The following is a 26683-nucleotide window of genomic DNA, read 5'->3' on the forward strand; positions in this document are numbered from 1 at the left end:
CACCAATTCACACAGGTAAAGTTATTACTGAATGGCATGAGGAACATTCTAATGAAGTTGAACATCTTATCTGGCCACCACAGTACCCAGATCTCAATATGAAACTCTATTGCACATGCATCTTCTGCAATGCAGATCATAAATCTTAGATGTTAGAGGCAGCCAGTTCCTTTGCAGTAGTTAGAATATCATGCACAACATAACAATGAATCACTTCCCCTTCATAGATTGCTCACTAGCAAGAAAGCATAGCAGACATAACACTGATGCTATCAGTTAGGATTCTTCGGTTGCCTGCAATGCAGTATCTTTTGTTGCTGTTGTTTTTTAACTCATTTGTTATCATATTTCTAACACAATATATTTTTTTTGTTTCAAATAATTTTGAAAATTATGAATAAATTAACAAGATGACCTCATTATAAAGCCGTTGTTGTTTGGAACCTAATATTTATCCCCATTTAAACTGAGAGGGGGTAAGTCTCAGATAGTTTTGTATTAAAAAGGTTAAGAAGAAGAATCGGCAAAGGATTTACAACTGAAGAAGAAAATGGCTATTGTTAAATTCTATGGACAAAAATAAACTTATATAAAGTATAAAACAAACTTTTTTCAATACAAACTTTACAATTGTAAATAACATCTGAGACATAAAACTTTATATACCAATAATCAATAAATGTTCCATTCATTCCTTACTTAGCAGATAAACATCTTAGTGTTTATACTAAAATGTTTGTTTATATAGGCACGGCTATTTGTTTAAGAAGCTTGCTTCTCAACCATGTGGCTTTGAGTTCAATCCCACTATGATGCACTTTGGTCACGTGTCTTCTATTGTAGTCCTGTGCCAATCAAAAGACTTGTGAGGGGATCTGGCAGATAGTAATTGAAAAAACCCCAGTACTATATATATATATATATATATATATATGTGTGTGTGTGTGTGTGTGTGTGTGTGTGTGTATGTGTGTGTGTGTATGTATGTATGTGTGTGTATATATATATATATATATACATACATACATATATATATACATACATACATAAATACATATACACACATACATAAATACATATACACACATACATATATACATATATACATACATACACACATACATACATACACACATACATACACACACATACACACATGCATACACACACACACACACACATACATACATACATACATGAGGCAGTGAAATAGCAGAATCATTAGAGCATCAAACAAAATGCTTTGTGGAAATTCTTCTGGCCTTTGTACATTCTGAGTTCAAATCCTGCCAAGGTCAAATTTGCCTGTCACCCCCACCCCCACCCTACCCCCCAGTTTGATAAAATAAAGTACAAACCAAAAATCTGAGTTGATAGTAGTACGGTTGGGTAAGTGGATGGATGGACAGACAAATAGAATAAAATGCAAAAAAGCATAAATTCCCTGATATGTCATAATTTAATTACTTTCAACAGCTGTTTCATGAGAAACTGATGTAATTAATTCTATAATTACATAATTAAGATACATTATTAATGAAAATTAAATTAGTTTAAAGCAATGCTAATCATAAATCATCAAAAACACTAGTGATTATGCTTTCGTACTTTATTCTTCTAAATATATGTTGCTTTTATGGATTGTTTTAGCTGATTATATTTATAAATATGAGATTCTCCCACCCCATCTACTGCCATGTTATAACATATTGAAGTTTAATGACTTGTGATTAACTGAGCTTTTAATTACCATGGAAATTTATTTTTTCATTTCTTATGAAACATCTCTTTTTAATGGATATACATATACATACACACAAAGACATAATACACATATAGATAGACTAGCTTAAGGTGACCCGCTCTACGTGCGGGTAAGAGTGTGGTTGTTATTTTCTGTTGCATCCTTTCGGCACGTAAAAAGCACCATCCGAACGTGGCCGCTGCCAGTGCCCCTCCCCCCCGTGGCACGATAAAAGCACCCACTACAATCACGGAGTGGTTGGCGTTAGGAAGGGCATCCAGCTGTAGAAACACTGCCAGATCAGACTGGAGCCTGGTGCAGCCTCCTGGCTTCCCAGACCCCGGTCAAACCATCCAACCCATGCTAGCACGGAAAACGGACATTAAACGATGATGATGATGATGATGATTCTCCCTGTTTGTTTCTCTCTCCTTTCTCTCTCCCTTTCCCACTCTCTTTTCCTTTCTCTCGGACTCTCCCTCGCTTTCTCTTACTCTCTATCTTTCTCTATCTATCTATCTCCCATTTATAAACAACAAAAGATCTTGAGTAAGTTGAGAAAGAAAGTAGTTTGAAAGATCAATCATAAATATCAGACAGTGACAACGGAAAGGTCTGCTTCAAGGCAGAAAGCAAAACACTAACATTTAAAAGGGACAGATGAACTTGCAAGCTGAATAAAAATAAAAAAATATTGGAAACGAAAGTTTGAAAGGATAGAATCTGAGGATAGTAGAGTCACCATGGCTGGCATTTCTTAACGATGGACAGTAACATAGTGGCAGTTTAACGGCTGGCGTAAAAATTTGAACTTGATGTGAAAGAAAATTCATAAACACCAAGCTTTGAAGTGATTCTTTCTCATGACAGTAGACTCACCATGGCAAGCATTATGTGTGTGTGTGTGTGTGTATGCATTATATATACAAATGTATACAAATAAATTAAATTAGAGATAAAACCACTATTAAGCAAATGAAACAGTGAAAAACATAAACGAAAACAAAGAAATAAAAATATAATATACAAAATATATAAAATATAAAATTTAAAAATTTGAATTATTTAAATTTAAAATGAAAATTATTAATTTATATTTATAATTTTTTTTAAAAATATATATAACTATCAAAAAGTATTAAAAAGTTTAATATACGTATTTATATATAGAACACACACACACACACATACACACATATAAATTAACCCAATAAATATCTGATTCATAATATTTGTTCTCATGATTGTGTGGCGGTGGTGGTGGCGATGATAATTCTGTTTATGAATGCAGACAGACGTAGAGAGAAAGAGAAAGTGTGAAAGCGCTGTCGAAGGCGGGGAGAAGAGGGAGATACAGAACGCTCTTTGACGACGGTATAAAGAGAAAGTGAAGGGGAGTTAGACGCTGTTAAACAACGTTATATATAGAAAGTGATGGGAAGGGAGGAAAGAGAATGAGTGACGGAGGAAGACAGATACATTAAAGAATGAGAGTAGACTTGTCAAAGTGTGTTTTTGGCCCTAACAACGACACCTTTTAAGATGGGAATTTCTAACCTAGCCCACTCTCATCCTCACCTCATTTTACATGTCCCTGTAAATTTTGGAGTCAATCCAACGGGATCTAGTGGCCTTTAACCCGTTCTAATGCCAAAAACCAGACAAACAAACAAATTTTTCACATTTCAGTTTTATAAATAGCGATAGATAGATAGATAGATAGATAGATAGATAGATAGATAGATAGAGAGAGAGAGAGAGAGAGAGAGAGAGAGAGATAGATAGATAGATAGATAGATAGATAGATAGATAGATAGTAGATAGATAGATAGATAGACAGGCAGGCAGACAACAGACAGGCAGACAGACAGATAGATAGACAGACAGACAGATAGATAGTTGATAGACAGACAGACACACAGACAACTAGATAGATAGATAGATAGATAGATAGATAGATGCATGAATGCATGTATACACCACACACAAACACACACAACATACATACATACATACATGTATCTATCCATTTATCCACCCATTCATTCATACATACATACATACATACATACATACATACATACATACATACATAAACACATACATACATACATACATACATACATACATGCATACATACATACAACATACATACATACATACATACATACATACATACATAGTTTGCAGGCAGCTGATAATATTTTCTGTATTTTGAATCTGTCTTATAAAATTGTATTATTGAAATTACTGATTTTACTTCATTGCTTTCTACTATAATCCCAGACCAATCAAAGCCTTGTAAGTGGATTTGCCAGGCAGAAACTGAAAGAAGCCTGTATGTTGTAAACAAGTGTCACTATCATACAAGCAGTGCTGTTCATATTCATTCTTATGTAAAAACATCCCAGCCATGATGAAATATTACTTTGTATAGAAACAGGGAAGGGTGTGGCATCCAGCCATAGAAGATCTACCTCAATAAATTCTGCTTCACCCATGCAAGTGTTGAAAAGTGGACATTAAAACAGTGATACATGTGTGTGTGTGTGTGTGTATGTGTGTGTGTGTGTGTGTGTGTGTGTGTGTGTGTGTGTGTGTGTGGTGTGTGTGTCTGTCTGTCTGTCTGTCTGTCTTATATTATGTTATAATATATTATATTATATTGTCTGCACACACACACACACACACACACACACACATATATATATTTAAAATGGGGAAGACCAGTTTATGGGATTACCTTAGGTTTCCCATCCATAAATGGTTTAGCTTTATGGCATATCATCAGATCTCAAAAACCTGTTGGCCAATGACCTCTTAAAAACAAAACTACAATATTTTGGGTTCAGACCCAATGCACAGCATCTTATAAGCTATGGGTCAACCAAAGCCTTGTGGGTGGTTTTGGTTGATAGAAACTGAAAGGCAGTGAGCTGGCAAAAATGTTAGCACACCAGGCAAAATGCTTAGCGTTATTTCGTCTGCCATTACATTCTGAGTTCAAATTCCGCCAAGGTCAACTTTGCCTTTCATCCTTTCGGGGACAATAAATTAAATACCAGTTATGCACTGGGGTCGATGTAATCGACTTAATCACTTTGTCTGTCCTTGTTTGTCCCCTCTATGTTTTAGCCCCTTGTGGGCAATAAAGAAATAAGAAACTGAAAGAAGCCCATCACACTTTTCCCCACTCCCAATCCTGAGTCTGAGCATCTACCATTGAAAAACCCATTTAGATAGAAAATGCTGAAGACTGCCTGCAGTACATGAATTCACATCTCTTGCAGATATGACCAACATTCTACTATAGTACCAAAGGCAACCTTTCACACATTCTATCCCAAAGGAGTTTTTAATCCAAAATTTACATGTCATTATTTATAGCTTTATATGAATTTTGAGAGTCCATTCCACAAAAGAATTATTCCATGTTCTCTTGATAGTTTATAAATTTTTATGACATCAACAATTTATACATTATCTATCTATCTATCTATCTATCTATCTATCTATCTATCTATCTATTATCTATCTGTCTGTCTGTCTGTCTGTCTGTCTGTCTGTCTGTCTGTCTGTCTGTCTGTCTATCTATCTATCTATCTATCTATCTATCTATCTATCTATCTATATTATTTTATTCTTCTACTTATTTCAGTCATGCTCTAGCACAACCTTAAAGGGTTTTAGTCAAACAAATCGACCACAGGACTTATTCTTTGTAAGCCTAATACTTATTCTATTGGTGTCTATTGCTGAACTGCTAAGTTACGGAGACATAAACACACCAACATCAGTTATCAAGCAATAGTGGAGGGACAAACATAGACACAAAGACACACATGCATAAATATCTATATATATATATAAATATATATAAAACACCTCCAAGACATCCAACTCAGCAATGATACCCCGGTCTCGCACCATTTCCACTCTACCAGTCACACTTTGCAACACCTGTCTGTGTTCAGATTGTCCTTTTGTACTTGCACAGGGACCATCCGGACTCCTGTTTTCGCCATGAACAGGGATTAATCTTCTCTCTTCGCTCCTTTGTGACACATGAATTCAACTCTCCTCCCCTCTCCTCTCACACCTACTTCCTCTCACCCACCTCTCCTCTCTTGCTCCAACTCCTACTTCTCTTCACTACTACTCTCTTTCTCTCTTCTCTCCTACCCACATACTCCCTTCCCCCCCTCTCCTTTCATCATCACCCCTCCCTCATAACTCCACCCCTACACAATCCAACCCCAACTTCCCTATCCATCCCACCCCACCCCATCCCTTACACCCACTCCCACATACCCCACCCTCAGCCTAACCCACAGCCCACCCTTGCTTTCCCCACTCTTGCCTCCACCGCATCCCAACACCACCACACTACACCACACACACCCACATTCTACACCACCATACCACACAACACTACATCTTCTCTTCTCCATCATTAATTTTTTGTTGAGTTTATATAGGAATGTGTTCTATAAATTCTCATAATACACCTAATACTTATATATATACACGATGGGCTTCTTTCAGTTTTCATCTACCAAATCAACTTCCAAGGCTTTGGTCAGCCTGAGACTATAATAGAAAACACTTGTTGAAGGTGCCATCCAGTGGGACTGAACCAGCAACCATGTAGTTGGGAAGCAAACTTCTTTCCACACAGCCATACACACACACACATGCACTTATATATATCTATTTATGTAAATATATATATATATTCATATATATATTTCTGTGTATGCATGTGTATGTGTGTGTATATGTATGTGTGTGTGCATGTGTGTGTGTGTCAATTACTGTCTCTTTACATTGACCTCAGGTGAAAGTCATAAATGAGTATCACCATCATGCAGGCAGTGTTCCTTGTTTCCAGTTTTCTGTAAAAAGCATGTCTGTTCTTGGGGGGAAATGCTACCTTATTCAGATGCAGGAAGGGCATCTAGTCTGGATGTAGAAAATTTGTCTTAGCAAATTTTATCTGACCCATGCAAGCATGGAAAATTGAACAAGTGGAGGTAAGTTGAATATAGTGATGACATGATGTGTGTGTGTGTGTGTGTGTGTGTTCGTATATGTATTCTTTTAGTCTTTTATTTGTTTCAGTCATTTGATTGTGGCCATGCAGGAGCACCGCCTTTAGTCAAACAAATCGAACACAGGACTCATTCTTTGTAAACTTAGTACTTATTCAATTGGTCTCTTTTGCCAAACTGCTAAGTTACAGGTACTTAAACACACTAGCATCAGTTGTTAAGCGATGGTGGGAACACAAACACAGACATACATACACACACACACACACATACACCACACACACACACACACACACACACACACACACACACACACAGACACACACACACACAGACACACACACACACGCACACTTATATGACAGCCTTCTTTCAGTTTCCGTCTACCAAATCCACTCACAAGGCTTTGGTTGGCCTGAGGATATAGTAGAAGACATTTGCAGAAGGTGCCACACAGTGGGCACCCAGAACCAAGTGGTTGGTAAGCAAGCTACTTACCACACAGTCACTCCTGCACCTATATATATATATATACATGCATGTATATAAACATGTATATATATATATACATATATATATATATATATATTGAAAGGTTTGGAGATGATATACAGGTATTTTACATTAGAAGAAATGAGGTACTCAGAAAATCGGATGGTTTATATTTACAGATGATCTGTAAATATAAACCATCCAATTTTCTGAGTACCTCATTTCTTCTAACATATATATATATATATATATCATCATCATCATATATATATATGCATATATGTATTTGTATGTATATGTGTGTGCGTGAATGTGTGTGTGTATGCGTGTGTGTGTGTCCATAAAAATATAGAGAGATCTATTTATCTATATCATTAGCAGCAGCAACTGGAGCAGCATCATTTAAATGGACATTAAATGATGATGATGATGATGATATAGATAAACAGATTGACTAATGCATAGCTACAGATATATATATATATATCCTGCTTCCATCTCCTGAGCGCCTATTAATAATAATACTGTAATTGTTCCTGTTGTTGTTGTTGTTTTGTTTCCCTTTTGGACTAAAATTATATATATATATATATATATATATATATATATATATTATATATATATATATATATAGGGAGAGAGAGAGAGAGAGAGAGATGTAAGGAATTTCATTCTTGACAATTCATTAAAAGTTTGCAACTGAGTGGAGAGTCATTTACAGTCAAAAAATATCCAAACAAATTTTTCTTACATTTTCATTGTTTTTGTACATATCAGTTAAAACTGAAAGGAAGTAGAGAACAACAGCAGCAACAACAACAACTATAGAAATAATAACACAAACAACAAAAGCAAAGACGATGACTCCATGAACACAAAATAAAGACAGAGCCCTATAGTCTCTGCACCTGCTTGAAATAGCAGCTAAATATCACTCAGATTCACAATCAAGTATGTTAACAAGAGAAAGGTTCAATGGACAATACGGCCCCTTGATTTACAGAAAGATGATGGGGTTTGATAAACAAATGTATCTCTGAGAAAGAAACAGAGAAAGAGAGAGAGAGAGAGAAAGCAAGTTCTACTCACAAGACAGACAAAACAGCTCTGGTGATGTCTTAGTCACACAGACAAACAGACTGACTAACAGTAGTAGCTATGTGATTGATACGTGGAGCTGATCAGTATAGCTGACCAAATGAAACAGCTGTTGCATTGAGGAGGATCAATGTTTCGTGGTGGTGGTGGCGGTGGCAGTGGTGGTGTGGCAGTGGTGGTGTGGCAGTGGTGGTGTGGCGGTGGTTGTAGTCGTAGTCGTTGTGGTGATGGCAGTGGTGGTTGTAGTGTTTATAGTTGTGTTGGCTGTAGTGATTGTGGATGTATTATTTGCAGTGGTGCTTACCATATCATTGTAGCAATGGTGGTGACGGTGACAGCAGTGGTGGTGGTGGTGGTAACGGTGGCAGCAGTGGTGGCGGCGGCGGTGGTGGTGGGGTGGTGGTGGTGACGGTAGCAGCAGTGGTGGTGGTGGTGGTTTTTAGTGGTGAAGGTGGTGACGGTGGCAGCAGTGGTGTTGGTGGTGGTGGTGAAGGTGGTGACGGTGGCAGCAGTGGTGGTGGCGGTGGTGGTGGTGATGGTGGTGATGGCTGTGAAAGTAGGTAATGGTGGCAAAATAATAATGAATGATGCAATGGTATATTTATATCATTTTATAATGTCTATTAATATTATTACATAACATGTAGACATGTATATAATGCTGCAATTAGTTTTATTTGTTGTTTTAGTTGGTGTTATTGTTTAACCATAAGTCAACACTCATTGAGCAAACTCATTATCAAAGGTAACCCAATTCTGACCATTTCATTTGTTTAGGTGCATCAGGGACTAACTTTATTTAGATATTTAAGGTAGGGATAATCAAAACACTAATCAGGAAAAAAATTATGCTGGGGAAGAAAGCCACTAAGGGAGATAACTCCAGCAATATTCCAGTCTTATTAGATATCCTCAGCAAAATATAAGCTTTACCATATTGATTACTGAAGTAAAGATGTGATTATTATTAAGTAAATGTACAAGAATGTATGCTTGTAGATGTAGAAAAAGAAAATATTCAGAGAATAAATTACTCACTGATGCCATACGGATTAAAGACATTATAGTTAAGTTGATTTTAACATATTTAATGTACAGATCATCAAAAATCAAGCACAGGAAAAACAATGCAATGATAAAAAAATTTAAGTTATTGATTATATCATTTTGAGTCTTCCAGCAAATATGGGAGATAATTTTGGATATATTTTGATTTTATTTGATGTTCCCTAATATGTTCTTATGCTATTTTCTTTTTTAAGTTGCTAGAATGGGAATTGAGAGAAGTTTTAATTGTTATTTCCAGCAGATTGAATGAACATGCAGAAGGTCCTTGGTCCTTTGGGGATATCCTCATGTTGAAATAGCAGGAAAATTATATATATATATATATATATATATATAATATATATATATATATATATGTGTGTGTGTGTGTTGTGTGTGTGTGTGTGTGTACTGATATATAATTATATAGATATAATTATAACTCAAAGGTATGTGTAGACACACATCAACATGCTTGAAATAGATGTTAAAAGCTCTACCCTTGTGCTATAATTCTATCTATATAATTCTATATCAGTATAATATTTCCCTGGATGGAGTTAACATGCTAGCCACTTGATAGAATCCTTAAATAGTTTTATCCTTAATTAATTAATTAATTATTTATTTATGATATATATGAAGAAGATATATATATATATATATATATATATATATATATATATATATATATATATAATATATATATTAAAATTATTAAAATTACAATTTAGGGTATCTAAGAGATACCACCATGCCGGAAATAGCAGCCAAAACTTGACTCTAAAACCACATTAAATGTTCATCGGCATTTAAATAACGATCTTATCCTTATATATATATATATATGAGTAGACAAATGAAAGAAAGGGCACGCAACACATTTATTGGGAGTTACATGTATTGTTCAAAATAGTTTGATTCAGATTCTATGCTACTTCACGTCAGGTTAGTCAGAATTTGAATTCTAACCAGCCTGATGAGAGGTTCAGTTAGGGTCTTCAAAACTTGAAGTAGCACAGAGTCCAAATCAAGCTGTTTTGAACAATCTACTACATATGTGGGAAATTCTGTCTGTGGAGTTGTTAGCTAACTCCTCCTACATTATTTTATCGATTTTGATGAAACTTGACACACAAGTAGAACTCATGTCTGGAAACCTCATACCATACTCAGATTGTTGAAAAAAAAAATCGATAATACGGCCCCTGGAAGGGATCCTTATATATATATATATATATATATCTAATTATTTCATTTTAACAGCCAAGGGAAATAACCAATCACCCAGATTTTAACATGAACGCACACACACATATATATAAATACTGTCACCAACATACATATATTTGTACATTTATATAGACACATTCTAAGACACATACATATGTATATACATACATACATACATACTACTGATGATGCCTCTTGATTCTTAGCGTGAAGTCAAAAATCAATTGAAGCAAGAATTTTAGATAGATAGATATAAAATATATACATATTCATACAGGGGTGTATGAAAAGTTTTGGGCCTAACCTAGAAACGGGGCTGCTATATAGCTGAAACAATTTTTTCTAGTAAGTACAGTCTTTTCAAGGTATTCTTGCTCACTTTCATTATTCTGATACTTTAATTTTTTTTTGTTGCAGATTTTTGAATAAACAAGCTTCGAATTTACAAGGAAAATGGAGAAAACTGAGTATCTTGCTGTCATAAAGTACCTTCATTTGAAAGGCATGACTCCATCAGAAATCCATGAAGATATGGTAAGAACCTTAACAGACAATGCTCCTTCATATGCAACAGAGAAACGCTGGGTAAATGAATTCAAGCATGGCAGGGAGAGTGTAATAGATTATCCAAGACTAGGGAGACCTCCAACTGCAACCACCAAGGACACCCCTGACCCAGCTCTTGGTATGATAATGCAAGATCGTCGAATATCATGTCCTCAGATAGCCGAGACACTGGGCATCTCAACTGAAAGAGCAGACAACATTGTAACAAAAGAACTTGGGTTCTCAAAGGTTTTTGCAAGGCGGATCCCTCGCCTTTTGACCCCTGAACAGAAACGCACCAGGTGCATTTTGTCCACAAGCAATCTGGAACTGTTTGAAACCGATGAAGTGAATTTTCTTGCTCGTTTCATTACTATGGACGAAAGTTGGGTTCATCACTACCAGCCTGAAGCCAAAGAACAATCAAAGCAGTGGAAGCATGCATCTTCTCCTACCCCAAAGAAGGCCAGGGTCAATTCTTCAGCTAGCAAGGTCATGGCATTGGTTTTTTTGAATTCTCAAGTTGTCTTGCTGATCGATTACCTTGAAAAGGGTCACACTGTGACAGGGCTGCATTATTCTCAGCTACTGAAACACCTCCGACAAGCAATCAAAGAAAAAAAGTCGGGAATGCTCACCAGAGGAGTCTTTTTTCATCACGACAATGCTCCAGCCCACACCTCAGTGGTTGCCATGGCAATAATTTGTGATTGTGGATATGAACTTGTTCCCCATCTGCCTTATTCGCCAGACTTAGCTCCCTCTGACTTTCATATTTTCCCAAAAATGAAAAAAGCCCTGGCTGTTCACCATTTTGCCAGTGACAATGACATCATAGATGCTGTAGGTAGTTTCTTGGAGTCTCAAACAAAAGAGTTCTTCTGTGCCTGGATAATGGCGCTTCAGCATCGCTGGCGAAAGTGTTCAGCCATCCAGGGGGACTATGTTGAAAAATACATCATCAGAAGTTTCGTACCATGTTGTGATTTTTTGAGGTTCAAGACTTTTCATACACCCCTCCTATGTACATATGTATAGAGTTTGGCAGATGAGAAATCAGGCATCTATTTGGCGCTAAATTTCGAAACCGGTACCAAGTTGATCAGTATTTATTTGTTCTGACCCAGTAGAGGTAAGACGTTATTATTGTTCACTGATATTTTTTCCTGTCATGTCTGTAATAGTTTTGTGACTATTCGGTGGTACAGAAGTAATTTTGACCCCTATTTTTTTAGCGATGTAGGTGCTCCTCTAGTGCTCTTGTGTATATATGTATATATCTAATATTGTATGTATATATTTTAGTAATTTGCCTGTACGGCTGATAATTCGCTTGCCACTCGTGGGGGTATTTTATCAATACCATCCCTATATATATTTATATTAAGGTATATATATATATAAAGAAGGTTGTTTGTAATAACCGGTCAGAGAGTGACCATTGGTTTGGTGCCTATAAAACGCTTAGCTCTATGAGTAGCGTGCTGGTCAGTTAGTTTTGTAAACAAAAAATATCCAGAACGAGATTACATTGGCAAGCCTATGGGTGGAGCAATGTTATCTCCCTTACATCGGTTCATGTCGACTTGCCCCTCTCCCGCAACATTCCAGGCTTTATGGCTGCAGTAGAAAGTAATATTAGATCTTTTCACACACAGTTCCACATAGCTCTGCTTAAGACAGTAACATGTTGGCATACCTACATCTAATATGTATGGATTCCAACACATCAAGATATCACAAGCTGAGAGTAATTATTTAGAATGGGAAGTACTTTAGACTGCTGTTTCCCGAGGTATCACTACAATTTGGGGTGTAAAATAGACACAAAGTTTTATATTCTTATAGATCAAATCAACCTCTATATTTGATTGGTGTCTATCTTATTTGCTCTGAAAAAATAAAAGCAGAAATTGAAAAAGATATTTGCCAAATTGGCAGCTGCATCTTCACTCATTTTATGGGTCTCAATCTTACGCTTTTAATGAAAATATTCATGTAAGGGAAACAACTCTTAGAGTTACTTCCCTTGCTCTTGTATTTTATGCTACCTAAAGAATTCTCTTTATTTTCATGCTCTTTCCTACTTACACATACATGTAGTCGAGTCATTGAGACGAGTTCAATTTGGCCACTCGAGCTGCTAGATATACAAACCAATTTTCACTCAAATGCAGTCTGCTGGCTCAAATAAAGGATACAGATAAAACATTGTCTTATACATTTTATCAAATGAAATACATACATACGTACATACATACATACATACATACAATCTGACAACAGGAAATATCAACCAAATACCTGATACACAAAAGGGAGAGATATGCAGGTGTAGTGAAAACGACCGTACGTAAGGAGCTGGTGACAGAAAGGTCTCCTTTTTAAACGCCGCGCGGTCGTCCCACAAAAGAAGATAGCCACAATACATGGTATAAAGGAATAAGTGCCAAAAGGAATAATGAGGACGACAACCGGTATACTGTTTGAGAGAAAGAAGACTTTATTTACAGATGTGTACAATAAGTGCGTTTGTGAGTGCTAGCAAAGTGTAGCATCTGGGTGCGTGCATATGTGTGTCTGTGTGTCCGTTGTAAGGACAACGGTGCGTGCAACAAGTGTTTGTGTTTGTGTGTTCGACAGAAGTACAATCAAGGTGTATGCGTATGTGAGACAATACAGTACGGAGCATAGAACGAGTCTCTCAGGATATTTTAGACAAGTTGGAGTTAATTTACCAGTTCGTAGTAAGGTTACACAATTGTAATAGTTCTGTAACCGGATGCTGGGGGTCACAACGTGTAGCGATTGGGGCTTCAATGCTGTGCCAGGTTACTTGGCACAAAAAATCTCGCCGGTAGTGCTATGCTGTGTGAATATCACAACAGCGTGTAAGCTAAACCTGAGCGAGTTGGTGTTGCTGGAGATGAAGGCGACGGAGATGTAGACGACGTGAAGTTGAAGGACGACGATGGTGATGGCACCGGCAGAGACAGGCGTCGTCGAGATGAAAACGACGGTGGTGAAGACAGGCGTCGTTGAGTTGCTGTATGTTGTCTCGTCGCGGCTGAAGTAGGAACTGGCTGAGGTGCTCTATGGTCAGAGGTTAGCCCTGAAAAGGACTAGAACCAAAGGCGGTATGCTGGAACATGGTTGAGTCGCTCTTTGGCCAGAGGTTAGTCCTGAGAAGGACTGGAACCTAAGACGAGAAATCGTGAATGCTGGGGCCTTTTTATAACCTGAGGTGGACTCCAGTGAAACTCCAAAAAAGACTGTGTCATGGGACCTTATCCGAAGGCCATGATTGGTTGGATTACACACTGGCGCGAAATAAGTCAAGAGAGAAACTGCGCCACTGTCAACCAATCAGAGCAGTGTACACAATAGGGTCAAAATAGCTGAAGATGGTTGCTATCTAACACGAGATCATTTCTAATATATCTCTCAAACAGTGAGTATATCAGCTACGCTACACAGGAAAAGCAGTAAAATGTGACAACCGACGCAAATGTGTGAAGTTAACACCGACGATATCACCCACATCATAAGCAGTTGTCCAAAAATGTCATCACGGTGTTATCTGCCGATGAGACAATGTTGTCGCTAGGACACTGTGATCCGTCAAAAGGATAGCCCCGAGGACAAAGAAATAAGAAGCCACAGTATGGTGGAAGCCATACGGCGACCTCCATCTCCGTCGCCACCATTCGTCCTAACGTCAACATCTCTCTACGTAGTCGCCCAGGTTACAACACTGCACTGTTCGTGAACTACTTCACCACGGATCAACAGCGAGTATACAACCTGCGAGAACTCCTGTACCAAGTGACCCAGGCAGCAGCATCACAGCCACAACTTCACGTACGACATGTACCGCAACCAGCTCTGCATCATCGTCGCAACTTCTTGATACAGTATTTCAACTGTCGTGTACAATTGACTACGAACTGGTATTTATCATTCTTATGTCTATGAACTTACTCCTCACTTCGATGGCTATAGACTCTTTCACTGTCTCTTCTTCTTCGCCATCCATGTATGTTCTTAACGTGCATATATCTATGCCTACATACATACGCATACATCTTATTCTTATGACGGCCTGTCCATTATTCTGTATATATGACGCACACACAATCACACACGTTAACCTATCAATAAATCTTCTCTTAAACATTCTACCCGGTTGTGTCTCTTATTTCCTTCTGGCGCGTATATGCATTGTTCTATTTATATTTATTGCATCGACCGTGTGATGTACTAAGGGGCCATTCTCATCACCTCACTTCGCACGGATGTCACAAATCGGCGACCCGTTCCAGCTTCTTGAAACTACAAAACAATTATAACCTTCATGCCCATTATAAATGAATAACCACCAAATAAGAACACAAATTTGTTGAAATGGAGTTGCAGTCGATTCGACCTGCAGTAGACCTACTCAGATTGGTTGATGTTCATCCTAAACATTTGCAGGAAAACATAAACAGAAAGGGATCAAGGTATCTACATCGAATGATTACAAAATCGTAAATTCTACTTAAGGTACCAAAGAACCAAGTCGGAATTTAAACTGGGCAGCGTGCTAGGGCTACCGCACAATTTATTTTATGGGCTATGTTTAGACTAGAAACTACAATGCAGAGGGACAGAAGTATGTAGTTTGTATGTATTGTCAGACAATTTGGTGATCAACCGTTCCTACAATTTACCAGTAGACTGTAACACAGTACAGGTTTCGTAGACCCTGATAATTTAGTTTATGCGTACAAGGGACATAACTCTTGTATACCAAAGTTATAACTGTTTTATCAACTAAACACGCTTCTTCCCTGTCACTATCACTACCTCGTATCTCTTAATGAGAGTCCAATTATAAAGAGCTAGAAATGTCAAGAGGCATCTGAAATCACCCTGTAAACTCGACATTTGTAACAAAGATATCCACGAATGACGTAATCAATTATTCAACACACGACTTTAGAACTGTATTCTCTCACACACATACACACGCTCACCATATGGGCGGCAGGATTAGCATACAGATTGTTTACCTGGGTTATTTGCAGCAGATTTTACTGTGTCACAAGAATTCTGACTTCTGCTTCTCTCTTTTCTCATGTTCTGCTTACATAATACCGACGTACATTCTGTTCAAGTGGAACATTTACAGCATCAGTCTTTGTAAAGCTAGGATTGTCTGTATAAAATATGGGCACTGCCCAGCTTCCCAATAAATTTATTAATATTTATTTAAATACACACATCCTGCAATCATGTGTCCTCTAAACAAAAGATTATAATAAAGAAATTAGCATGAAGATGTGTCAGTGATGCTACTGTTACTGATGATGATGACAACGACGACGACGAATGATGATGGGTACGGTGATGGTGAATATAATGATGTCACTAACTAGTTGAACTATAGCATAACAAGCCAATGAGAAAGCCTCCGTGGGGTCATTTGTCTCACAAGAAATAGTAGCCAAATCTCTCTCAAACCACTGCCAACCTTTTTGTTTTCTCTTGAATGGAAAGGAGACACTGGCTTATGTAGGGCTTAAACACACTGTCTAAAAACAGAAAGCATAGAAGAGAAATGACAGCATGGTCACAGCTGTAATGCCTTTAGTTGTTTGATTTGGGTTTGCTCGTTCAGAGCTGACCTGGAGCTAAGCAATAACATATGCTAGGAAGGTCAAACTTTTAGTACCAGTCACATGATTTTCTCATCCACTGGGGTGATGATGATAGTGAGGGAGAAGATCCTGATCTCACACTATGCTTTTACCATGTTGTTTAGCAAAAGGTTAGAACTATTAACAGAGGTTGTTCCAACCACAGCCATCCTGAAGACTTCTTTTCTCACTGACACAGAATATATAAGATGACATTATTATTCAACATTAAGGCGGTGAACTGGCAGAATGCTTAGAGGCATTTCGTTCATCTTTACATTCTGAGTTCAAATTCTGCCGACTTTGCTTTCTGTCCTTTCAGGTTCAATAAATTAAGTACCAGTGAAACACTGGGGTTGATATAATTGATTGATCCCCTTCCCCAAAATTACAGGTCTTCTGCCTTTGGTAGAAAGGATTATTATTCAATGTTGGTTTACAGTTTCTGAGAGAAATTTTGTGAGACAAAACAAGAATGCTTTTGCCTCCCCACTACCATCAGGGCCGGGTTCTCTCAAAATTCTAAAGGACTTTAGGTTTATTTTTATTTTATTTTATTCTTTTTTTTTAGAGAGGTCCCAAATATTTACAGATCCCCGCTTGGCTCTCTGGATCTTTGATAGATGTATTGACTGCCTGCCCCCACCTCATTTCTCAGGTCCTGTTGATAAGATAAAGTAATGTAATGGATGCTTTGCTATTATTTTTAACAGGTCAAATGAATGTATAGAACATGGTTTCTTAATTTGTTCATCCCACACACCACTTCATTTTTTATCCGCTCCACCAAGAATGGTCAGAGTATACTGCATATCTACATGTATGTATATTCTGGATTTTATATTCTGCAGTGCCTCAGCATGGCCACAACCTTTGGGCTGAAATGTATAAAAGGATTTCTTTTTATAAATACATACATACATGCATACTTACATACACACACACACACACACACACACACACATACATACATACAAATATATATACATATATATATATATATACTAGCAGCATAGCCCGGCATTGCCCAGGTATGAAAGAAACTTTGTCGATAAGCAATGCCCTTTACCTTTTTACCCCTTTTTATACTCATTGAACCGTTATTTTGTAAATAACAAAAGTCAGTTTTGTAGGGTTCGCATGGTCGGTCTCAAAGTGATATGGTTTTGTTGATTTCTCCCAATACTTGTTAACTGCATTGACAAAAGGTCGTTAGTTTGACATTTAATGCAAATTTGATGTCCAACATCAGTGTAAGGAAAATCTATGTGAACTTTCAAAAATTATCGCAGAAAAATCGGTGTGCTATGTGTGCCACATATGATGTAATTAACAGATTTTTTTCAGTAATAACGTATCCTATTGGAATCAAAAGGGCCATATAGCTCCTTGGAGCAGACATGATGCTCGCTGGGAATTTCAAAAAAAATTCCTGCCATTTTGTTAAAGATATTGTCGAAAATATGTCATCTTGAATTTGAATGTGATTTCCCAAAATGGCATGATTTTATCGATTTTTTCTGATGGTAAGTTATTGCATGGAAAATTAACGTCAGAATTAAGTTCCTTAGGGTAACATTAAGCTTCACCATGAGTTTGTGAACATCGATTACAAGTTGCAAAAACTACAACGGAAAATGTGTTGCATATGATAAGCTTAGATTCTCGACCCCATGTCGAATTTATCGATTTTTTCAGAACTGGGGGAACTTTTCAAACTTTTCGCTGCATTAGTTTTGAATTATGACATTGGGCTATGTGTGTGTCAAGTTTCATCAGAATCGGTTGAAAGCCGTAGTCAGGGTGAGGGTACAACCTGACAGACACACAGACAGACAAACTGCCTTTTATATATATATATATATATATATATTATATATATATATATATATATTCTTTTATATCCCTTTATATATATATACTTTTGTGTATTCTATATTATTTTTACATATGTATGTATGTAGCTTTAACTTGTCTTTGGAGCACTCAGAATTACTAGAAAGTCTTTGCAATGTAGTATGCAAGTTGCACAATGCTTAAATTCTGAACAGGCCTTTCTAACATCAGAGTCAACACTCTTTTATTTTCATTGCTATTTTTTTATTTTTTTATTTTCTCCTTTTACGTTTTTTGTAATTTTGCATGTTCTTTTGTCTCTTTGTATCACAAGCGATGGGAAAGTGGAATCTAATCACCAACCTGCACACAGGTGACCTTTTCATAAAGTTGCTTCCTTATTAACTCAATGTAATGTTGGGATTCAATCTTTCCATAAGTTGTCTGAGCAACCCTTTTAGGGACAGCACTGAGAGAGTGATGTATTGGACAAACTAAAATGGAGGGAAAAAAATCCAAGAAAGTGCTGCCTTGTTTGAAGATAACATGCAGAAACATGCACTGATAAAAAGAGAAGCAAAACAGGGTTTGCTTCTGGTCAATGACCCCTCTTAGCTTGTGATATTTGCAACCCAAGCTGGACTAGTTAATCATAAGTGGATGTATATACATAGGCCCTCTACTAACTTTTCACAATTGCAATCTGATGAATTAGCTTGCTATTTGCAATAAGATCTGTGGAAGTAAATCTGGACTGACAAGGCACATGAAAAGTCACAACAATTTCCAATAGTCTTTAAAGTGAAATCAAGCATTATCATGTTGTTTGTGTAAGACTTTGTAAATCTCTTGCTGGACTAAAAGATCATTTTCGGTTACACAACAAGCAACTATTTCTAACCATTTATTAAATTTAAAATGTAAATATTGCCAGTGAGTTTGTGTGTTCCTGGTTTTTCACTAGTTTGATGCCTTTGTGTATTAATCTGTCAGTGCTGATGTTGAGAAGAGTCATACTTGATTAACAAGTCGACAGCCATTGTGTGTGTCTTCATTTGTTCTTTAACAAGAATAGTGTTGATAGCAACTTTGATGTTTCAGCCAGATTAGCTTTCTTCAATGACATGAACTCAATGAAGGCTATGCATGCTGAAACGTTGAAGTTTCTGTCAATACTATTCTTGTGAAAATATATGTACTCTACATAAGATATTGAGTAATCCTTTGTTTAATGGAAAACTGTTTTTATTATATGTAATTTGACATAAAAAAAGAATAATTTCACATTTTCTAGAAGTTTATAAATTCTTATGACGTCAGTATCAATTATTGCATTTTTTTTTTTTTTTGCATGTTGGTGAACTTTTATGGGTTACCTTTTGCTGAATTATATACTGTATCCACTCAGCCATTTTGTATTGAGACCATGGGCTGCCAAACATTTCCAATTTCCCTGTATTCTGGATCTTATCTTATGCAATAGGAGTTTCATACCATAATTGCTCAGGTATTTTATCTCTACACATGTGACTGCCATATAAATGCAATAAAATAAAATTAAACCCACACCATGCAACATAGTTTGGTTAGCATGATATGAATAAAATGTTGTGCAGTACTGTAAAATGTGACCTCATCACAGCATTCTATACAATCTATTACGCTTCACTAAACCAGTCGTTACACATTAGTGGGAATGCTTCTATACTGATGTTTCTCATGGGGGAAAAGTAGGTTACTTCAGAATGGGATGTAAGTAACAAGCAAACAAAACTGCAGTAAAGTATTAAGTATATATATAAATATAAATATATATATATATATACATATATATATGTGCAGGTGGCACGTAAAAAGCACCCACTACACTCACGGAGTGGTTGGCGTTAGGAAGGGCATCCAGCTGTAGAAACATTGCCAAATTAGACTGGAGCCTGGTGCAGCCTTCTGGCTTCCCAGAACCCCGGTCGAACCGTCCAACCCATGCTAGCATGGAGAACGGACGTTAAACGACGATGATGATGATGATGATACATATACATCATCATCATTGTTTAACATCTGTCTATCATGCATGCATGGGTAAGACGGTTGACATGGACACAATATAAAAAGTAGGTTCTATCTGTGATCTTGGGGGGACCAAAAATGTAACAAATATTTAGCCATATATGGACATCATCCAAACAGTTCAGTTCTTGAATTTAGACATGTAGTGGAGTCTAAGCTGCTTTTCCAGATGAGCCATCTTTCTATATCACAAAGACCGCACTTTCCACTGGCATTGGTGTAAGGCTTACACTTGGCTAAGATCTTCCAATAGATATTCGCCAGAGCAGTTTTCCGCCCCGACATTCGAAACTCAGAATTTTATTATGGCAACCAAATAATTGTCACATATTACAGATATATATATATATATATATATATATATATATATACATATGTATATCTATGTGTGTGTTCTTGTGTCTATGTTTGTTCCCCCTTACTATTTAGTAACCAATGCTGGTGTGTTTATGTCCCCATAGCTTAGCAGTTCTGCAAAAGAACTGATAGAATAAGTACCAGGCTTTAAAAAAATTATAAGCACTGGGGTTGATTCATTCAACTAAAATTCTTCAAGGTAATGCCCCAGCATGGCCATAGTCTGATGACTGAAACAAGTAAAAGGTAAAATATTCGACCATTTATTTATATATCTGTAACAAACATGTTACTGATAGATGCAATGAATGCAGCAGTTATTAATATTAATAACATTATTTAAACTTCGTGGGACTGTGTGATATGTATCAAATGAATCAATGGAAGGAAAAAATTTATTTCCTACAGGTTTGGGCACTACTTAAATACAGAGGTCCCGTAGCGTTAGTTTTTTGGGGGACCTCTGTATTTAAGTACTACTTAGATTTGACTTATCCATCACAGTCCGTTGGGTTAGAGACAGTACACAGCTGTAGTAGTTGACTGTTTTACAGAGGTGAAGGGATGTCTGTGGTAAGAACAGCAGCAGCCATGTATCTTGGGCCAAGTTTCAGACAAAAAGAAAATATAGGCATGCTTGAAGGAGAGAGACGTGCTGCATCTCAAAGGGAAAAGAAACTGTCCTAAAATATTCGGAGAGAGAGAGCATGCTCCTCCAGCAAAGTGTCAGGTGAAAGAGACACCAAGAAGCTGGGTGCAGGCCGGAGAGCAAAAGAAAGTGTTTGGGTTTCCCCACCTTTGAACCAAATTTAACACAAGATGTTAAGCTAAACAATAGTATGACAGTTGACTCCCACAAATCTCCAAGTGCCAACACTGAGAATAATGAAAAGGAGTCTACAGAAAAATCTAGACCAAAGTTTCAACTCCCAGCCAAGAATCCTGGAAACAAACTATTTTACACACACACAACACATATAACTGACATAAAAATATCCCCGTGTACCTTCCTTCCGTTTCCATCACTACCAATGTTTATTTAAGTAAAAATCAAACAAATCGTAAGACAAACGACTAACTGAAAGCTATGAACTGCTCAGTAGCCTACAAATACATTGAATTTAAAAATTCTCCGAGAACACCTGCAAGACCTCTTTGTGAGTCGCAGTCTACCATTGCTGCCTTAAGACATGGACATACTAGGCAGTTGCTTGGGGGGGGGGGTCACAGGTGTAGGAGCCCAATTCTGATCGGTGTATGCTGTAAATAAATACTATAGGTCCCAGTGCACTCATATTCCCGAGAGCCTATGATGATGCTAAGACGGCACTGCAGTCCACCTGTAGCCAACCTCTGATTCAGACAGTGTAGTTAATTTTACATTGTTCTAGTTCACCTGTCAAGATTACTTAGAAATGTTACTTGATACAGACTGGTATCTGTATCAAGTAACAGCAGATGTCCAGCAGATTCATCTCACATCTGTTCAACACAAAGAAAACAAAACTATATACTCGTCTTTAAAATCCATACGGAATTTGGAGCATAATTTAAATATTTGTACATCGCCCGACAGTTAAGGCACGCAGTGTGCTGGAGTGCATTGTAGCAATTAGGACATTATGTGAGACGCTTTGCACAATATGCATGTTGCTACTTAAACTCCTATTAGTTCCTCGACCCTAACCTTACCTTCGGCTCGTTGACATGTTAATCTATGTTGAATAAACTATTGCTTAACCTTCGATCACCAACTCACCTTCGGGTCACCCCTGATCCAAGAAATATATATAATCAAAAGTACTCCAGCCGTAATGAACTCTTTTTTTTTTTCAGTATCTGGGACCATGTTATCAAATATGTCCTTCCTATTCTGAAGACGACAAGGTGTGATTTACAGGATTTTTGATTGCTAGTTCTAGCAGATAGTGGCTATTATGATGTTAGCGAACATAATCAGCAACCTTTAGATTCTAGTTCATTTGCATCATTTTTGCGTTTGAGATTTTATGCCTATGTAAACTATTTTAAGTTAGGGTTTTATAAAAGAACGTTCACCAATGTATGCAATACGTGATTTACACGTTCAGGGTGAAAGCACGGAAAACGATACGCTGGATAAAGGTTAAAAAGAATTACACTCTCAATAAAGTGGAGCTAACAACCTTTAGTTGCGAATTTATTTGTTCGCTCTATCAAATATAAGAATTAGAAGAAAAATAATCAAGAAATTTTTTAAATAAAGCTAAATATAAATATATACACACACACATACATCTTTATATATCTATCTAAATATGTATGTACATGTGTGTGTGTGCGTAGATTTGGTAAAATAGACTGGTACAGAATTCAATACATCAGTATATATACTTTTTTATTACTTTTAGTCGATAAAAAGTTTCAAAAGTTACTCCAAGGCGGAGAGTTTCGTACATTGCACCTATCTATCTTTCCTCTCTCTCTCTCTCTCTGTATGTATGTATGCATACATATATATATACACACACACACATATATATATGAGAGAGAGAAAGAGAGAGTAGTTACTAAGGTTATATCACATGATATTATATACTTTCTAAATTAATTTCTCTTCACATAGCATTATATGTTTTTCTGCATATGTGTACACATTATTGAATTGTAAACTAACAAGATTAAAGGGAACAATCAACGCATGTTGGACACAAGTCAAAATACCATCGCATGTAGTAATAATTTTTCCAGCGCAGTAAATGAATACCGTGCAAATAGAAATGTTGCGCGACTACTACTATGAGATACGAAACAACGGCTACAGCAACAAGGTTGTCTTCAGACCTTGTTGGAGGTCGGCTGAAATACATTTTGTACCGGTTGTTGGGTTCTTGTGGAACATAGATGTCCTCTATAAATAACCACTGCCACACTTCTATCATTTACAACATATATAACTAGGTTTGCCCTTCTTGTGTTACCACTGTTTTCACTAGTCTTAATATTTTTGCTTATTCATCTGACCCCCCTATATTATTGTATCTACCATAACTACATAAATATATACACGCATACTATATGAACACATATATACGCACGTCCGCACAAACGGACACACATACATTCTCACGCACATATACATAGAATCTTTGTTGGGGAAATTCTTATGCTCTGTGACTTTCTCATTGATGAAAACCTGTTTAAAACAATGCTTTTGTTGACTTCGCGATAGAAATCCACGTTTTGTTAATTTTGTCTTGGCAATGAACATGAGAAGGTTACCTCCAAGCTGGTTTACTCAACTTGGTACCAGAGTTTCGGACAGAAAATTACGCCCAGTATTTTGTTTGCGACATGGTTTCAATCCCTGCAACTGCCGTCACACTACTAGTTACTCGAAACTCTATCAAAGTAATAGGTATCAAAAGAGATTTATCCATCACACATCAAGGCCTGTATTTAGTGGCCCCGATAGTGTAGAGAATCCTCGTCTCGCTCCCTTGCAAGTTACTTCTATACTTCGTGTCAACGAGCTCAGTGTCGATGTAAATGAGGGAGCGGTGAAGTATTTCGAATCCAACCAACTCCAGTCCAACAATCCTATTGAAGATCGACGAGGAAATGCCAAGTTTATCGGCGGCCCTAAATTTTTGTTCGGTGTTTTCGATGGACATGCAGGCTGTGCTTGTGCACAAGCTATAAGTGAAAGGCTCTATTATTATATCGCTTTGATGATTTCACCCCCACATTTGATAGAAAAAATTGTCCATATACTGAAGGATCGCGGGCTCGATATCCATTCAACTGGGATTTTAAACTGGTATCGAGGCCCACACGACTATGTGAACAAAGAACTTTCTCCGATGTATAGTAAAAGCTTGGTTAAACTGGCAAATGAGATATTAGCGCTGTATATTGAGGAAGAATCCACGATTGATGATCATTTATTGAGTGCATTTTGTCGACTGGATCAGGATATTGTACAAGAAGCACTACCGAATTATTCCAAAAATGTGAGTAACTTCGAAGCCATGCAGATAGCTTTTTCTGGTTCCTGTGCTTGCGTTGCTATGGTGGACGGTACAAACTTGTATGTTGCTAACACTGGTGATTGCAAAGCTGTTTTAGGGGTCAATGTTGGAGATGACCAGTGGGAAGCCAAAGAACTGTCCCATGACCACAACGCTGACAATGTCCAAGAATGTAGAAGACTAGTGAATTCTCATCCGAACGAAGGAACTCATTTGATAAGAAACGGTCGCTTACTGGGCGACTTAGCCCCCTTAAGAGCCTTTGGAGATGTACGTTATAAATGGCCGGCCAGAGAACTGAAACATGTAGTCAAAACAATGGCTTATTCTACCCCATACGGAAACAATTTAATTCCTGCCCACTATCACACACCACCTTATCTGACAGCCGAGCCTGAAGTGATCAGTCGACGCCTCACTCCAAAGGATAAATTTCTGGTGCTGGCAACAGATGGACTGTGGGAGATGGTCACTCCTGAGAAAGTTGTAAAAATCATAGCCGGCCACATGGAAGGGAAACAAGTTCATGTTAACTTCAGATTACCTTACAGCGAAATCACTTTATCGAATATTAATCAAATCTTGTTGAAGAGAAAAACTAGCCTGGCCAATAAAGCTGAGGATTCTAACGCCGCTACTCACCTAATCCGTAATGCTCTCGGACCGGAGCATGGTCGTGTGTCTGCTATGTTGACCCTACCAATTCATATATCACGTCTATACAGGGATGATATTACAGTTACTGTTATATATTTCGATACAGACTATATACGTGACCATTTTCATCAGACATCGGCAGAATGACTATAAATGACTCTAGATTATTGTTTCTACTAATCACAAAGCATGGTATAACTTCTTACCTTTCTTGTTTTAAAATTTATTTATGTGTGTATGTTTAAAAAAGAAAAAGCAAAAATATGAAATTTAGGAACTGTTTTTAACAAATGCTTTCTCCTTCACAGAGGTCTGACTGCCTCTCTGTAAGTACATACAACCCTTGTTTCTGCTTTTTTACTTGTTACGTTTACACACATCTATTCGTTTGTTGTAAACCTAAGACTCTGAACAACAAAACAATCTCTTGTTTACATACTGCAATTTAATTCTAAACATTCTTACACACACACACTCTCTCTCTCTCTCTCTCTCTCTCTCTCTCTCTCTCTCTCTATATATATATATATATATATATATTATATATATATATATATTATATATATATATATATATATAATTTCTATGCCTATAATTCTATTTCTTCTTCCTCTCAGAAATCTATTCGATTTTTGTCAAATTTTCCTCCGAATGATATTCTGCCACCTTAAAAAGTGGTGGAGAGGGAAAGACACATTGAATAACATAATCAAAGATACACTGTTCCTGAAAATAGATAGGATGGTCATGGCTGGAAAGACTTCGCTCATGCTCTACTCAACCGAAGCTGAAGCGAAACTGGACAGTAACAACCGCTCTGTTAGTGTATCTGTCTTTATCACACTACTGTTTTCTATGTTC

General features: G+C 37.1%; 3 protein-coding genes across 4 annotated transcripts in view; 2 read left to right on the plus strand and 1 right to left on the minus strand.

Moving 5' to 3' along the window:
- The window catches only part of LOC115212293 (endochitinase A-like), a 116852-nt gene that overhangs the window by 27636 nt on the left and 62533 nt on the right, over positions 1-26683 (minus strand). The window contains exon 1 of one of the 2 annotated variants that reach the window (XM_029781138.2): positions 8377-8554. The exons of the other annotated variant lie outside the window; for it this stretch is intronic. The gene's annotated coding sequence lies outside the window, so the exon portion shown is untranslated. Of the gene's footprint in view, positions 1-8376; positions 8555-26683 lie in introns of those variants that run through there. 2 annotated transcript variants of the gene reach the window in all.
- Positions 11170-17568, plus strand: LOC115212213. Its single transcript, XM_029781051.1, has 3 exons — positions 11170-11764; positions 11963-12054; positions 17464-17568. Exons 1-3 carry the CDS (start codon positions 11170-11172, stop codon positions 17566-17568), a joined length of 792 nt encoding a protein of 263 aa, XP_029636911.1.
- On the plus strand, positions 23755-26071 carry LOC115212035 (pyruvate dehydrogenase [acetyl-transferring]-phosphatase 1, mitochondrial-like). Its single transcript, XM_029780836.2, has one exon. It carries the CDS (start codon positions 24398-24400, stop codon positions 25967-25969), a length of 1572 nt encoding a protein of 523 aa, XP_029636696.1. The 5' UTR covers positions 23755-24397; the 3' UTR covers positions 25970-26071.

The sequence above is a fragment of the Octopus sinensis genome, linkage group LG5 (genome assembly GCF_006345805.1).
Source record: "Octopus sinensis linkage group LG5, ASM634580v1, whole genome shotgun sequence".
NCBI lineage: Eukaryota > Metazoa > Mollusca > Cephalopoda > Octopoda > Octopodidae > Octopus > Octopus sinensis.